This window comes from Lepisma saccharinum, chromosome 5, assembly GCF_977018435.1.
Source record: "Lepisma saccharinum chromosome 5, izLepSacc3.1, whole genome shotgun sequence".
Classification (NCBI taxonomy): domain Eukaryota; kingdom Metazoa; phylum Arthropoda; class Insecta; order Zygentoma; family Lepismatidae; genus Lepisma; species Lepisma saccharinum.
Genome location: NC_139233.1, coordinates 65,421,431 through 65,439,166, shown reverse-complemented (window position 1 = coordinate 65,439,166; position 17,736 = coordinate 65,421,431). Strand labels below are relative to the sequence as shown.

The 17,736-nt window shown below is 36.5% G+C and overlaps 1 protein-coding gene across 2 annotated transcripts in view; it reads right to left on the bottom strand.

Moving 5' to 3' along the window:
• Positions 1–17,736, bottom strand: part of Oseg5 (intraflagellar transport protein Oseg5) — a 58,829-nt gene that overhangs the window by 26,511 nt on the left and 14,582 nt on the right. For both annotated transcript variants that reach the window (XM_083122596.1, XM_083122597.1), the window contains exons 6-11: positions 16,794–16,883; positions 14,548–14,685; positions 9,588–9,712; positions 7,666–7,914; positions 6,215–6,378; positions 2,546–2,752 (exon numbers count right to left, since the gene is read on the bottom strand). In XM_083122596.1, coding sequence (XP_082978722.1) covers positions 2,546–2,752; positions 6,215–6,378; positions 7,666–7,914; positions 9,588–9,712; positions 14,548–14,685; positions 16,794–16,883 — 973 coding nt within the window. The remainder of the gene's footprint in view (positions 1–2,545; positions 2,753–6,214; positions 6,379–7,665; positions 7,915–9,587; positions 9,713–14,547; positions 14,686–16,793; positions 16,884–17,736) is intronic.

The following is a 17,736-nucleotide window of genomic DNA, read 5'->3' as shown; positions in this document are numbered from 1 at the left end:
AAGCAGGAAAAATTTCACATCCTAATGATGATATTCAGAGGGGTAAAAATTGTTGCAGACTGCATGATTGTAACAAATCAAAAGTTAGAAGAACAGGGAACAGCGCAAGTCCAAAAATTCATGCAGGATGAGTCAATTTTAGGATAGAGAAGCTCCTGGACTGCTGAAATAAAAAAAAACACGCATGACAGTAGCTAAAAAAATCCTGCATCTCTAACTGTTCATATATACAGGGTGTCATTTTAATGGCGCACACGGACCACAGATTCGTATAGAGGACATCAAACCAAACAACTTTTCCCAGTAACATTTTTCTCGTTGGTGCGTCGATTCGACGCTACAGCCGTTCAAAAAAGACAGTTTTGCCGCCTGGATGCTGGCAACCCAACACAACATTTGATCGTACCTGTGACGACATATCCTGTGGCGAAACAGCGCACGGCAGGGTTGCAAGGAACACACAAATTTTGTAAAAAATGACAAACTACCAACCACATTATTAGCTGTAAAACGAAGCGAGAAACGCGTCCAGCAGACCGAACACCATAGCCTACCAGCCAGAAGATCAGCAGTCATCTCAGGGGAAGGGGGAAGTGAACCAACGATATGAGAAATGGTAAAAAACTTATTCAAAATGAAATTTCAATGTCGGATTTTGTCTCAGCCTACAGCTAAAATATCAACAACAATAAATTTTATTGGACTTACAGCTTACACGTGGCTGTTTACGCCCAACTACATGTCAAACATTTGCAAATCTCGTGGCAAGGTTGATATCTACAGGTTTGTGTCCAGATGCCTTGTGGTACTTTTGTGCTGATAACGGAAGTATCAGAGGTTCACGTTGTTACCATAGGCGTAGCTACGGGTTGTGCCGGGTGTGCCTAGGCACACCCTAATGGTCTGCTTTATCAAAGAGAATTAAAGACAGATATTTCAATAAGAGAGAAAATAAGCGGCAGTTTGTACAAACGTGTGCACTATCGCTGATGAAACGAGTGTGTATAGATTTTCGATTTTTTTATGTCATTGGAGAAAGATATTTACTGCATTCTACTCTGTACTGCAGCGTCTTTCTTCTATACCTGTCACAAGCTGCACGTGTGAGAGAGCTTTCTCCAAGCTTTCCCAAGTTAAAACTAAATTAAGAGCAACTCAGAAGCAGGATACATTGGAAGCCCTGCTCTTGCTATTTGTGGAACAGGAAAAAGCTTAGTCTATTGATGTAAATGAAGTTATTGATGAGTTTAAGAACATTGTACCTTTTGACAGACGTCTCTTGTTATAGATGACGTGTATTTTGATGTATTTGTTTATGTCATTTATGAACATTTTGTGTGTGTGTGTGTGTGTAATTTCTATGCAATTTGATTTTTTCTACTACATATATTCAGAAATTTTCAACACTGTCATTTAGTGAATTTATATTTCTTTACAAACATCAGTTCAGTTAAAGAGCCAAGTGATTGTGTTGCAAAATATGCTATTATAAAGGTACAAGACCTCATTTTTTTTCTTTGTGCACACCCAAATATAAAGTTCTAGCTACGCCTATGGTTGTTACATTACGACTAAAACACGTACAACCACAGTAACAATCTAATGATGAATCAGTACCGAATATACTGCCCTGTTCACAGATGCAAACTATTACATGTGTATCCGGTGCATAGATAAACACATAGTCGTCTTAGAGCTTGTATTACTACTACTTATATCCCTGTATTTTCAATCATTTTTGCCACTTGGCTCATAATGCCCTGAATATACATTATATTATGTGTTGCTTACCTTTGGAATTTTGAGTTCTTTCATTTCTATTTTGTCATCTGTTAAGTGTGTTACCCCCACACCCCCTATACGCCTTCATGGTGTTGTGCTAAGCACAGGGGAGCACTTTACCTTTTTTTTTTACCTTTTTTCATCTGTTAAGTGTGTCACAGACAACTAGTATCAGAAGGACGAAGTGGATAGACTAAATTGTAGATGCCAACTTGGTAACTAGATTTGCAAATATTTGACATGTAAACTGAGACAAAATTCGATATGACCACTTCCACTTGAATTCTATTTTCTTTCTAGCATTTTTCGTATCGTTTGTTTACTTCCTGTTAAGTTACAGAACGTGTTATCTTGTTTTGTGTTACGGTACATAATGTGGCTGATTGTAGCTATGTCATTTTTCACAGAGTATGTGTGTTCCTGGCAACCCTGGAACGCATCGCTTCACGATGGGATATGACGTCACAAATGCAATCAAATGTTGTGTGTGGTTGCCAGCATTCAGGCGGCAAAACGGGCTTTTTTGAAGACTGTAGCGCCGAAACGACGCACCAACGAGAAAAATGTTACTGAGAAAAGTTGTTTGTTTTGATGTCCTCTATACCTTTCCGTGGTCCGTGGGCGCCATTAAAATGACACCCTGTATATATAATATTGGTTAGATCCTGAGCATAAATTGGACTGTCTCCTTACATATTCATTTACGAAATGAATTCAAAATTATTCTTATAATTTTAAGCATGGTTACCATATGTATAATTACCCAATTTCATTATTTTCCTTGAGCTTCGGCTACTTATGCTTCTGACCATGGCCAAATAAACATCCCTGTTCTTATCAACCAGAGCTAGCTGTCTTTCAGTTGGCAACCCTGCTTGACTCAATGTTACTTCCATCACTCCTATGCTGTGGTTCAAAGGTGGTCCATCTGACACAGATTTCCCAGATCCAATCTCAAAGAGGTGAATAGCTAGCAAAGTATATTGTATGATTACTAAAACAAGGATTTTACCACAGAATACATACATGAGCAATTCCAGCGGTAGCAGACTGACACTAAACAAGCAGTTTTATTTATATTTTATTTATTTGTATACAATTCATGAAACATAATGAAAAATATATATAACCCAGGAAATTTACATGTTGTAGTATTTCATCTTTCATAACAAAATTTCTTCAAATGTATTCTGCTAGCACTAAATAAAAAATCCATTTGAAGGTAAAAGACTCAAACAACTTGCAACCTATGAATCTCGATTTTCTGAATCAGTTATTGGAATACATGTAGTACTTGATGAGGTAATTTTTACAAAATTTTAGAGTTTAGAAGCGCATTTATTGTATGTTTGCAATTTAATAATGTTTTCCTTTTAAAAATAGTACAGCACATTGCTCTTCACTGAATATAATTTTGGTCATCAAAGGTTGACATTTTTCTGGAATAGCTCACATAATACTTATCTGAATAAGCAGTTATTAGGGTAAGGCCTTTGTGTAAGCTTATAAGTTGCAATATTACCCAGAATTGATATTTGAAACCTTCATGGAGATCTAGTAAAAATTGTGGTGGAGAAATTGGCACAAAATGCAGAAGATGAAGGTTCGATCCCTGATAAGCCCCAATTTTCAGCAAGATATAATTGTAATGAAAATGATCTTGTTATGGTAGATTCAAGTACACCCAACCTTACTTTGATAACAAGGAAACAACCCTACAACAAAAATATGTCAGTATGACCCCATTTTATTAGAAAAGGAAAAGAAATACAGTAGAACATCGGTTTTATGTTTTTGAGGAGACCATGAAAAAAACTTAAAATGCATGAAAATGCAAAATCCGGGAAAATTTTATAACATACTGCTACAATGGGACAATGAAGAATGAATGTACAATGTGCAGAAACATAAAATTCAGGAACATAAAATTGGGGTTCCACTGTCCTTTTTTAGTTGTAAATTTCCTCTCCCTTAGCCCCTCCCCACTCTCATAGTTTCGTGGAGCAGGGTGGCCACTTTAGGACCATGATAAAATTCAAGTATAATTCCTGGTTTACAAGGCAAACTTTCCAAAAATTTAAGGGAACAAGCAACCTATTTCAACCTTACGTATTACCGCCTCTCACCACACCCACACACGAATATATTAACAATATAAAGGGTCTGTGTGATTCCAATATATCCAGAAATTCTCATTCAATTCAAGGTGTGGAGTTAACATTAGCCATTTCACACACTCAGACTGGAAATACATTTGCAAACAGAAATCTACGAAAAATTGCTAATTGTATAAGAATTTCAAGCTCAAATTTACCTAATTAACTTCATGATATCTTATCTTGCAATAATCTTCTAAACTGTGAAAAACTTGCCTCAGGGCATTTTTAAATGTATGAATCCAATTCTATTAATAAAAGTTGCAATTTTTTACATTTACGGAGAATTCATGCATAAGTCCCAAAGCCAATAATTGACGCACAATTCCTGGAATTCAAGGAATTCCCAGTGAATAGCCACCCTGTGGAGAAATACTTCAGAGGTCACATCACAATTACAGCCATAGTGACTACCTTGCAATATTGCATTACGTGTCTCTTATTTTCCTTATTTAGCACCATTTCTAATTGTTATTAGCAAAACAGATATTCTCAGCAATGAGGATAAACTATGATCAATGAAATTGATGAAGGGGGACACACAAAGAAATACCCATACTAAGACTCAAACCTGGGACTTTCAGTGACAAGAAAATGATTGAACCTTTCAGCTTATTTGGCCACAAAGGGCACGTCATTACTAATTAATAATTTCTGTTATTTGGTAAACTAGATGAACAATTTGGAAAACACCTATGCGAACTATACATTCCAAACATATGATATGCTTTGTTAATTTTGGCCATATGTAATATTTTATTTGTTTTCTGTTAATTTCACAGAAATCTGTTTGATTTATTTATTGGCAGTAATATTGTGGTTTGTGTTATCAAATTTATAGTTTCTGGACTTATGTGTAATTAAAAGTGGCATCGGAAGCGGAAGTCATTTCCAGTTTATAAACATTTGTAGAACTGTCCAATCTTTTATTGATTCTGTTGCCAGGACAACAGTGCGTAAAAAGGCGAAAAGTAAGTTGAGTTGCATGAGATGATGTTAATTTTGTGAAAAACCCCGTTATAAAGGAAAAGCAGCAGCTTAATTGAAATATGATTGTATTTGTGAATATCGTTGTTATTTTGCAGTGATTGTTTAAAGGTAAAATGTGTTATTAAACTTGTAAAATGGCAAGAAGCTATTTCTTTTTCTAATCGTACGTCCTGAGAATGTTCAGTGTAGCATAACGTTAAGGAGAGTCTCATAACTCCTCCACACAGGGAGATTGGGTAGCTACCGTGACGTAGTGAGCCAGTTGCGAACACCAAAAGGAACGTCACACATAATTATAATTTTAGAGAACCTGTATTGAAAAAAATGCATAATGTCCTACAATATGCATACAAAACAATACAGTGTAATGGTAGTGTTGTCATCCTGTAATGAAGGGATTCCGGATTAGATATCTGGGAGGCACATGGTGGTTCAGATCCCATTGTAAACTGTACATCCAGTCCCAATCAACCTAGATGTGCTCAAGTGTACTTAAAACAAAAACTAAAAAAATATAAATAATATAATTTTTTCATTGTAACTGATCAGTGGAGGTTGCATTATGATGAATTGTTTGGACTTATAATCACTGTACTTCATACTTTACATATACACCAATGTTTCTGAGATTTATGCTACACTCATCTTCCGGGTAGTGTTTTGTTATGTCGTCATATGCCGAGAAAGAAGTCAGTACACGCAGTAATGCCTGAGAGGACTATCTGGCAGTGACCGGGGTTCCACCCTGTCAAGTAGTCTGAGCAGGTAGACCTGCTTTGATGGCTCGAAGACAAATTGAAGCATCACGCCAAGGTGGAGCCTTAACCATCGGTAAACAATCCTCCCAGGCTTCACTGTTAATACTGACTGCTTTCTCCAAACAACATCCTGTGTTCAGGGACAACCTGCATATGAGTTGCTGTTTTAAGTCCACTTTTTGCACAGTAAGGCTAATCGGGACTGGACCTACAGTTTAAAGTGGAATCCGAACCACTTGTGCCTCCACCGGGTATCGAACCTGGGACCCCTTGATCACAAGGCAATGACGCTACCACTGAACCTGCATATGACTACATACTGCCCTGAACATGGAGGCAGAATGAGTCTGGAATGTTGCTGTGCGTATTTTGCACAAAAATCCTCACGTAAATTTGTTGATAAAATATAAAAGCAAGTAAGGCCACTTGGTCGACTACTTTCACAGAATGCATCTATCACATTCCAATGTCATCCTTCCTAGACTTGAATGTTTATGTTCCGTCCTGGTTGGTTGCAGAAATGCTTACATTTCTCATCAGCCTGGTCCCGCACAGCTAACGTATCAGGACTAATGCTTATGATGGCTTCATTCAGAGTTTCAGGCTGCATCCCAGGCCAACGAGGGGAACTCAGCATCCGTCCTTCATATGAATACAAGCACACTGTGGATTTCTCAACTATAAGGAAGTGCCTGCAAAGAGATAAATCATGCAGTATTTTATTTTTCTGGTGATAGTTCATGAGGCAGACTTAAAATGAACATCAGTTGCAATTGCTTTATTATGCAAAGTTATGGCTCCACAACTTTTAGATCACCCTGCAAAACAGATATACTTAAGTGTCAAGATTTAAGTTTCCTTTTTGGTTGTGGGAGCCCCCTGATGATGGCAACCTTGAAATCAAGGAGTCCCAGGTTGAATCCCAGGCGGATATACATTGTACAGTGGTACTGATCCCACTTTAAACTGTGTGCCCAGTCCTAACAACCCTGAGCATAAAAGTGGACTTAAAAGACCCTCTGATAAACTTTGTTTTTCTCTAATGAAAGTACTTCTTCTTTTATCTTCTTTATCTTTATCTTTTATCCCTTAGAATCTAGATAAAAGGAAAATTTGTGGAAGTTAAAGTAATAATTTTGTCGAAGAAATTCCATTGTGCTGGAAAACAAATTATTATTCACTATGTATTTACAAACAGAGCATAGATTATTTATAGCAGGTAATGTTTCACGAATTTCTTGTTTGCATCATCAGACACAATGGAGTAGGAAGAAATATGCTTGTATTGTGTGTAGCCTAGTATGTTAAATTAGTACAAGATAGCTAATTTGATTTGATTTGGTTTACTTTACTTCACTTTTCTGCTGCTTTTGGCTAATTGCAAAGATGAGGATGAGTGATGAGGCCAGCTACCAATTTGATTAAATAATGAATGAATTATTTAATCCTATATAAAACCATCTAGGAAGTGATTCAACACACTATGGCCAGTGAAATTATGCTAACTTCATAAAAAACAGTTTTGTGGTGAGTGAGTACTTCATTTCAGTATTAGAAGTTTTTTCATTCCACTTCATTCGCTCTGACGATGCAGGTGAGAAGATTGTGGAATGTTTCCTATTGCACTGTTTATACGTAAATATACAGTGAATAATAATAAGTTGTCTTTTTAAAAACACCTGAAGCCTAAACAAAAATCTTCCATGTTTGATATACCTTGAATAACAGAAACAATACAAGCAAAATTCAAACTGTACAGGTAGATTTATTTTTTCTTCTTCTTCCAACTTACAAGGCGAATAAAGTAATTTGTCATAAAAGTCACATGGAATTATTATATACTTGTTTATGAAGTGAATTCAACCATGCTTGTGCTATGAATTGAATTCAAAATCAATAATTCTACCATGCAGTTCTAGACAGATACAGAAATGAAATTTCTTCAAAATACAAAAATTAGACCATTTTTCCCTACAAACCTTTCAGCTAACATGAGTAAGCATACAGATCCTTCCCGAAGATCGAAGATGATGGGTGTGTTCCAATTCTTGGTACTGTAAACATAACACTGCGCTGATGTGACAACTACAAGGTGGTTAAAACCAAGGGCCACTTTAATGATGCGGTCGCGGAATTCCAGTTTTTCCCATGCTTCGTTCATGACATTTCTCAGCGCAATTATTTTGCTTCCTGTAACAGTTGCTTCGTAATTCTTCCACTCCACACGCCTGGAACAGAATTTTACTGCTTAAAAATATATTTTCAGTGGAAATTGCACACCAAACAAAAAGTTAAATAAAATTTGAAGTGTGACTGGAAACATAGTATTACCCTCATTTTCTGTTTTACATCATATTGCCATTGACATATCCACCGCTACTCTCGTGACCATCAGACAAATTTTCACTTGTCAAAATTTATCACTAGAATACCACAGGAATTCAATAAATTCATTATATTCTTTTTTAGTATAGTTTTTACTATAAGATCAAAACTTCCATGTTAAAAAACCTTTAGTAAATGGTATTGTTTCTAATTTTTACAGAACCTTATGCTTCTTATCACAAAAACATTCTTAACTTGAAGATGAATTTAAAATTAAAAATCATGTGATATCATCACTGATATTTTATTAATTTTTTAATACAAGCAACAGCAATAAATCTTCTCTACAATGATACAATTTGATGTCATTACAGCCACAATCAAAGATTTTAGAAGCCTTGAAATTTTATAACTGTGCATTATCTTTGTGACATTTTGTCCAGTTCCTTTTGTAATAAGTAGTTGGCTGATATATTTTGAAAACTGAGGCAGTAATATGTTCTGCTATGGTCAGAATAATCACGTGAAGAACAAACAAAAGGAAAAACATAATGAGCAAAAATTTTGCTACCTCAGCCAGAGGTCAACTTTTCTTACAAATCTAATATGAATAGTTTTATTTGCTCATTTTAAATATATATTTCAAACAAAAGTAAATAACACCAGAAACTTAAATGATACATACTTTAGAAGTTACAGAGGTCTAAACATTGTCACCAAATTTATAACATTACCATTATCATCCCCAAATACCATGCATCACCCAAGATGACCACGGTAGAGACTGCAGGTTTGTATAGGAGTAGATTTTACATAATGTATAATAGTATAATATATGGCAATGCTTTTGATAACACAATGCAGATACAGTATGGCTACAAAGCTTACCATCAAGTGTTGCCTAATTAAAACTAAACTTCATGTCACAACAGCCCTCGCAGAGCAGCTTTTTCATTGGATGATGCATGGTGAGCCCAGTCTCATTGTGGCTGTTTTCTGGCTTTCAAGATCGAGTAGCTTCTAATTGTCCTCATGATGCTGAACATTGCCAATGTTGAAAATTTGAGGGCTCTCACCAGGAATCGAACCCGGGACCACTTGCACGAAAGAGGAGAGTGCTAACCATTTGACTACACAGGAATACTTTCTAGTGTTACCATCTTCATGTTATTTACCTTGTTTCAAATTCTATCTTTCTATACCAGAAAAATGGGTGTTGCTTGTGTAAAAATGCCAATAAAATATCACTGTAAAATTCAGTCAATGCATGGTTACAACTTTGTTCTCTGATCAGTTGTATATGTCATTCAAGTTCATCTTGTCCTTTCAAAATTGTTTACCAAAGCCTCTGTAACATGTGCTCCTTAGTGTTTCATGAACATATATTTACCAAAATTAACAATGTGTCTAGTAAAAGCATTTCATATGTTTAAATGAATTAAAACAAGCAAAGCATGGGCAATTTCAGTTCTAAGTAGTTTCCAATGCATATTTACCATCAAAGAAGTGAAACAATCACATTTCAGAATACACCACACGATTCAATCCCTATTACATGACTACAGCTTCAACTTACTTTTCGATTATATGTGCAAATATCACATGCCCGTTTCCACATGCTCCTGCAACCTGTGTCCCATCACTGGACCAAGCAATATTGAAAATACTTCCTGTGTTAGGTTTCTCTAAAGAATATGACCACTGCAAAGGAATAATGTAATTATTTCACTATCATACAGCAGCTTTAGCAGCCTTATTGTCTCTACATAAGATGCAACATAAACAAAATGAGACGGTAGTTCTTTGATTAACAAGTAGCTTGTGTACTACATGGGTAAGAGGTGTAGCTCCACAATTCTGAGTCTACCATTTTGGATTGGGGAGCGAGTAGGTCACAATTCAGGATAACAAAAGGTAATAATGTTAAATAATTAGAATACTTGCGAACCACTAAAACTGCAACATATAATCAGGGGTAGACAAAACTAATAATAATTCAAACACTATAGTGCAGGAGGCCTTAGAAAGAGCATTTCGCGGGCTAACAGCAGACTTCGCTCGCACACTATTGCCGATAATCTCGTGTCGTCTGCTCCTCAGCCGAACAAACAGGCCGAGGTAGCAAGAGGCAGAGGTCACTCACCCTTCCAGAAGGGTGCAGCGAGCTGGCAACCAGGCTCGTTCATTCGCGGAACTGATTGGTTCTCGCAGACACCCCCCCCCCATATTGCCGTAAGCCCGCGAAGCGATCTTTCTAAGGCCTCCTGCACTATAGCCACTTTTTCTCAGGAGCTAGCCTTTTTTTTTCAAATCTGGACAAAGAAAGCCATGAATACAACTAAGATAAGATATGAAATGATGTTAAAACATTTACCATATTTACACGTGTATAATGAAAAACTAAATATGCTGACCAAGGAAGTAATTTATTTTATTAAAAACATAAACTAAACCTAACAGGCATCAAGAGACTTTGTGAAAACAATGATGAATTTGAATTAGCCGATGATATTTGGGATTCAAAATTTAAAAAAAAATCTGAAATAAAAATAAAACAAGACTGCTTTTTTCACAGTTAAGTTGCTATATTACAACAATGTAACATTGACAACATCCATTATATAAGGGATTCTTTTTGTTTAAAAAATTACTAACCATTGTTATAACTGTATCTTTAGTCAAAATGAAAATAAATGTCTGATGAAAGGAGCGTGTGTTCTCCTGAAACATCACAAAGAAAAACTGTTTTCTTATGCTTGTAATAACCGTAAACTACAGGAAAATAATAAACGTAACATTTCAACCTTCTAGCACGTACAGACTCTGTATCAAGTACAAAAGTAACAAGATACACAAAAAGGGCATTATATATACACAAACATTATTCCCTCCAGACTATTAGAAAGTTCTTAGGAACTTTCTAGCAGGTGGTTTTCACTTGCCAACTGTACTTTCACCTAAAAGGCTAAACATAATTACTTTCATATAGAATGTGGTTGGACTTTTTATCTCGTGCTCTTTTTCCTTCATTTTTCTCCCTTCTCCTCTCCTCTTTCTCTCTTGTCCTTTCCACTCTTTCTAACACCTTCTTCCATTCTTTGTTTAACTTCATGTTGAAACAACATAGGGATGATGTACGACTTAAGAGAGAGAGAAATGCAATATTTAAACACACGAGAGAAACAGGACATGACATAGAGTGGGTTGAGGCTAAGCAGATAGGAAGGGAGAAGAGAATGCTAGTGAGAAAATGGAAGGAAGCCAAGGAAATAGAGAAGAAAGGTGAAGACATAATGAACTGGAATGGGGGACTTAAGTTAAACAAAGAATGGAAGAATGTGTTAGAAAGAGTGGAAAGGACAAGAGAGAAAGAGGAGAGGAGAAGGGAGAAAAATGAAGGAAAAGGAGCAGGAGATAAAAAGTCCAACCACATTCTATATGAAAGTAATTATGTTTAGCCTTTTAGGTGAAAGTACAGTTGGCAAGTGGAAGCCACCTGCTAGAAAGTTCCTAACAACTTTCTCATAGTCTGGAGGGAGTAATGTTTGTGTGTATATATAATGCCCTTTTTGTGTATCTTGTTACTTTTGTACTTGATACAGAGTCTGATGAAGATCTTGCTAGAAGGTCGAAACGTTACGTTTAGTTTATGTTTTTAATAAAATTAATTAAAAAAATTGGTCAGCATATTTAGTTTTTCATAATCATGGAAACAAGGCTTAATGGTGTGTATAATGAGCGTGCATGTATAATGAGCGTGCATGTATAATGCGCACCGTGGTTTTTGATGGGGAAAAGTGACTAACAATTATATCTCATATATAATGCACAGTACAATTCAGGTTCAAGAAATGGCTTTCTTGGTTGTAGGTCTTAAAGCTGCTTCTATGCCAATGAAGAGGCCAGCAAATGTGTCTAACGTAACAATGTTGTAGGGCCTATATGTTGGCCACATTGATGTGGTTATATTAGTCACAGCTTTTATTTGTACTTTGGAGCGATATATTTCCAAATGTACTTTATGTGGTCATTTATTGGTTATATTTAGGATATAACTTTGGTGTAAGACTTTTGCTCATTACTTCTTTACTTTTTCTAATAAAAACTTGAAAATATGCTTTTTCCGTGACTAAGGTAACAACTATATGAGGCACATTCAGGACCTTCAAATTAACAGTTAGTAGCACACTAAGGCATTTACACACTCCATACATGTCATATTGTTTGGCCAATAATACATTTTAATTACTATTTTTGTTTTCCTTATCTTTTCTTTCATTCAAAGTACCATAAAAATCAGAACGTTCAATCATTTTGTGATGAACTTATTGTCAATAGCATTAAACGTTAGTGTTGCCATCTTGAATGGAATACTGTCGCCATATTCAGAAACTGCAGAATTTAAGCTTTACAACAATATATAACATGATAGAGTTCTGTAATCATGAAAAATCAATGCAAATGCCACAAAATCATGGAATTACCACGTACAGTTTTATATTGTCTGTCTGAATTATTCCGTGCATAATACGCACCACAGTTTTTGAGGGCAAAATTTTGGAAAAAAGTGTGCATTATACATGATTGATTGATTGAGTTGGTGTTTTAAGTCCACTTTATGCACAGTATGGCTAATCGGGACTGGACCTACAGTTTAAAGTGGGATCGGAACCACTACGTGCCTCCACCGGAATCGAACCCGGGACCCTTTGATTACAAGCATTATACATGAGTAAATACAGTAATTTATTAATTAATACACGATTGGATTAAAAGTAATTAATCCTTACACCTGAGTGGTCTTCCTAAAGAAGGATAAACTGGTAACAGCAAGCATAACTATCCAATGCGTTCTAATATGTGGCCGGCTCTACAATATCACCACAGATTTTGAAATTCGGCTAACAATAGTGCAAAAATTTATAATGGTATGATTATTATTCTAATTTAATGATACATGTGATACAGAAAACACACAAGCATAAAAAACACATACTGTACTCGTCATTGAAAAAAAAAAAGGTAACGGAAACTTCCATAAGCAAACTCGAAATATTAAGAATATAGAACTGAATTTAAAAATCCAGACACCAGGTGAAATTTTTCAGCACCATGGTGACCAGGCACCCTGTATTTTTCTACCCCCGCATGTAACTGTAACACACTACTAACACCATCACATCAGACTTTTACCATCCTGCTTCTATTAGTGGTTTACTTGAATTGATGCAATTGGTTTCTTGTACTCCAACTGTAGGCAGCCAGTGAGCACTGCCCCAAAGCTCAAATGTGGGAATGGTATTTCAATTATTATTATTATTATTATTATTTCAGATCGCTTTCCTGCCTCTTTAGGCTAATTGCATTTATGTAAATCAATGACGATTGAATGGATAAAATTGGTGAAGGGGCTCTCATAAAGAAATATCCATACCTCATCAGGACTCGAATTCATATCATTTTGTGATGAGTAGGGAACATATTTTAAGTTGCAGCACCTTTCCAAAAATATAGCTGTTTTCATACCGATCGTTTGAGATATGTATTTTAGGACATTAAATCAAATATAATGAACACACCTTTGCACCTTTTGGTGAGATTAGCACATTTATCCCCTATGTTACCCCCTCTTTGATGTTTCAACACCTTTTTCCTTCCTGTTCTTTCATGTTTTGTTAAAAAAAAATTGAACAGAAAAATAAATGATCACTCTTCTTCAGCAACTACATAAATTCCTATAGTCTCATTTTGTACAATATAATTGTTGCAGCCTCCAATAGTTCCCAAGATAATGTAGCAAAACCTGCGAGAGAAAACTCAAACTTCAACAAAGCCTATTCGGCAGAACCACAGTTCTGTATGCAGTCCGCACACATTATATACAAAAGGCACAGAAAAAGAGAGCATTGAATAAAGGCATTTTATCAGCATTTTTTTGAAAACATTTTCAGAACCTTTTTCCCTCCCTTCCCGGCCATAATTTTGCACCTTAAAATCGTTTCTCTAGTGACGAGATAAGAAGTGTGGACCAGCATTCAAGTACTGTATTGACATTGGAGTTGCTACTTTCTCTCACTCACCATAAGGCCTGATGACTTCAAGATGGAGTCACAAGCTTGAGTTTATTTTTAAAGTTTGTTTTATTATGCTGTTTGTGTTTTATGTTGTGGGCTAACAGGAGTACTTTAAGCCGTTATTGAGGTATTATTAAGTTTATTCCTGTGTAACAAGGTCAGTAAGTTTTGCCGCAAAATTAATTAACATTTCGGAATTTTGCCTAACTCAGAGGATAATTCAGATTTCAGGAAGTGTTGGACCGAAAATAAACTCTCAATTTTGTGTTTACGAGTTTATTTTGCAATTTGCACTATATTTTGAATCATATCACACATGTCCAAAACATCAAAAATGAACATTAGAGTGCAATTCCTCACATTTCCTGTTTGCATTAAAAGTGAAATATGCAGGTACCTAGTCAACACTATTCCACTAATTAAAATACATGTGATACACAAAAACATTTAAAGATTACAAACCCCTGATTTATCACACAAACGAAGAGTGTTAAAAGATCCAACAGCAAACAGATCTCCACCTGGTGACCATGATAAAGCAGTGATAGGATAGTCATGAATTCTGCTGGTGTACATTTGTCGTCCAAAAGTATCCCACACCTGAAGAGAAGAAAATATAGGAGCATGTCAGAAATGTGGATGTTATTTAGGAAAAGAACATCATCATCACATAACAACAACAATAAAAATTTTAAAAACAAAATCTCTGGTATTCTTAAACTCAAAGGTTTACAATAAACACAACGAATTCAAAACACAATAGCCAATACATTAAAAAAAAGCAATCAACAAGGAAGAGCATGAAAACATGTACTTCCACGAACAAGTAATACCACAAAAAGAACACTTAGTACAATTTAATAACTAAAAGTAATGGTTCAAAATACGGTATTTTTGTGTTGGAAAATTCAAGCAAAATTGAGCAAAAGATGCAGGCTCGAACCACTCTCTGGCATACCATGTTATAACTTACCAATTGAGCTACTGAGACAGCCCTGTTTCACCTAATTTTTCACTTCCGATGTTTTACGAGTGTGAAATTGTCCGTCAGTGTACTACAATGGAATATGTTGCCTTTTTACTAATGATGTCGACTGTGCCTATTATCTCCCAGCTTGGAGTTTTACATGTTTTTTTCCAAACTCAGGGGTAAAACCACTGGTTTGGTAGCACAGTGGTAGAGCAATGCCATGGAAAGTCAGACCTCTCATTTGAATACTGGTCAAACCTGTATTTTTCATTTAAACTTCTGCATAGTACATCTCTTGTGAGTACAAAATCGTAACGTACATAAGGTTAACATTTTTTTGTTCCCACATCATTTCTGTAGACATATCCCTTTTCAATTATTATTGTTTCTATGAAGTTGCATTGTTATTTGCATGGTCAATATAACTCTTTCTGCTCATTACTCAAGAAACAACACCAAACATCAGAATTTTGTGAATGCATATAAGAACGTTATCTGCCTTTAACACATCTTGCATATACACTATGTTGCCATTCGTCACCAGACACCCTATACCAGTACGTTAATCCGGTCACAGCAACACATCAGTCAATACATGTCGACGGGAATCTTGCCCCATTCCTCCTGCAAAGTGGCAAACAGCTCAGTGCTGCTTTTTTGGGCAGCATGGCTTGGCTCTCAAGCGGCACTCCAACTCGTCCCAAAGGTGTTCAATGGGGTTGATATCTGGACTTTGGGCTGGCCAATCAAGTTTTTGCACACCCATGTCCTCGAACCACATGTTGATAATGCCTGCCGTATGACATGGAGCATTGTCGTGCTGAAACAGGTATGGGCCAATACCGAATTGTTCCCACAATGTCGGTAGGGCAGAATTGTCCCGAACTTTTTGGTACCCATCGGCATTCATGTTTCCCCGAACTAAAAGAAGAAGACCACGACCATACCACGAATAGCAGGACCACACCATGATGCCACCTCCGCCGAATTTCACTGTGGGTACGACACAGTCCTGTAAACAGCGTTCACTGGGCATACCCCACACCCACACATGTCCATCGGACCGCCACATCTGGTAGTGCAATTCATCACTCCATAGGATGGATTTCCATTGTTCGAGAGTCCAATGGCGGCGTTCCTTGCACCACTGTAACCAACGGGTCGCATTGCAGGCTGTGATATGCAGCTTGTGAACTGCTGGGTGACCATGAAAACCAAGTGCGACAATCTCTCGGCAGACAGTACGATCACTTGCAGCACTACTGGATCAAAACTCCTGTGCCACCATCTGTAACAACACCTTCTGGTTTGACTTCACCACACGTTTCAAGCATCGACGGTCACGATCTGTTAATATTTTCAGTTTACTGGGTCTGGGTCGGCATGTCATGACCACTCTCACTTCCACTTCACGATAACATCACTCACTGTCGACCGGGGTATCTGAAATGTGTTGGAAATCTCAAGGGTCGAATGCCCAAACCTGTGGGCTTCAATGATCATCCCTCGTTCCGCCTCACCCAGTTCGCGTCGTCTGTCCATATTGACTGCTGTAGCTGGTATGAGTGTATTCTCAACCGGCAACGCCTTTTATAGGTTGCATGACGTGTACAGACGATCCCAAACACTTTTTGAGGGGTGTCCGGTGACGAATGGCAACATAGTGTATATGAGTGCATAGTGAATAATGTTCTCGTTGATAATGTTTCTAAGAGCTTCTAACTAGCCAACTGCCTACCTTGTATTTACAGTCTTCTCCTCCAGAAAGGATCAAATTGTTGCTTGGATTCCATGCTACTTTTAAAATTACACCTTCATGTGCATTCCACTGGAAGAGAGAAGTGATATTATTTTACATCATACAAGAATAGTAAATTACATTCTTATTTTTAGATTAAACTATTATTCATTTTTGCATCCATAAGCAACACGTGGCTTTATCCTTAAGCCAAATTATTTTAAATCCAACCCCTATCCCTCTTCCGAGCTTGTGGCATTTTCCAAATGTATTTTTCTTCCACACAAAATATATCTCTTTAGATTGCATTTTTACATTTCTTCAACTTCAGAAGATTGCTGCTGTTATTTTAAAATTTTTAACTGCAACAGAAAAATAATTACATACATTTTTAATGCTAACATAAATCAACATTGGGCCGACCGTACTGAAAATAGTTGGCCAACGGTTGGCCCAACGCAAAAACATACCGTTGGCCAATGGTAATTTTGGCAATGGTTCCAACGTTGGGTCAACGTGTGGTTTTTACGTTGGGCCAACATATGGTTTTACTATGTTGTCCAAACATACTGAAAACTAAAGAATGGATAGGTTTGTTTTCTGATATATACATAATTTATTGTGATGCCAAATGTAAACAATAGTTGAAGTTACTTATGAGAATAAACAAAAAATACACAGCACTTTCTCAGTCACATGGTATCATTGTTTTCAAGGCATCATACCTTCAAGAGAAGGCACAAAAACCTTCTAAAGTTTACTTAGTTTTCCATCTTTCATGTAATTTAGTCTGCACATAACATTTAACCACCTTCACAATAATACCTGTAAGAATGTTCGTGTTCTACTACAGCAAAAGAGACAAACAATAAGCAATTCACAACACATCTTTTATACATGGTGGCTGACAGAGGACTGGTGAGTGACTGCAAGTTAAACATGG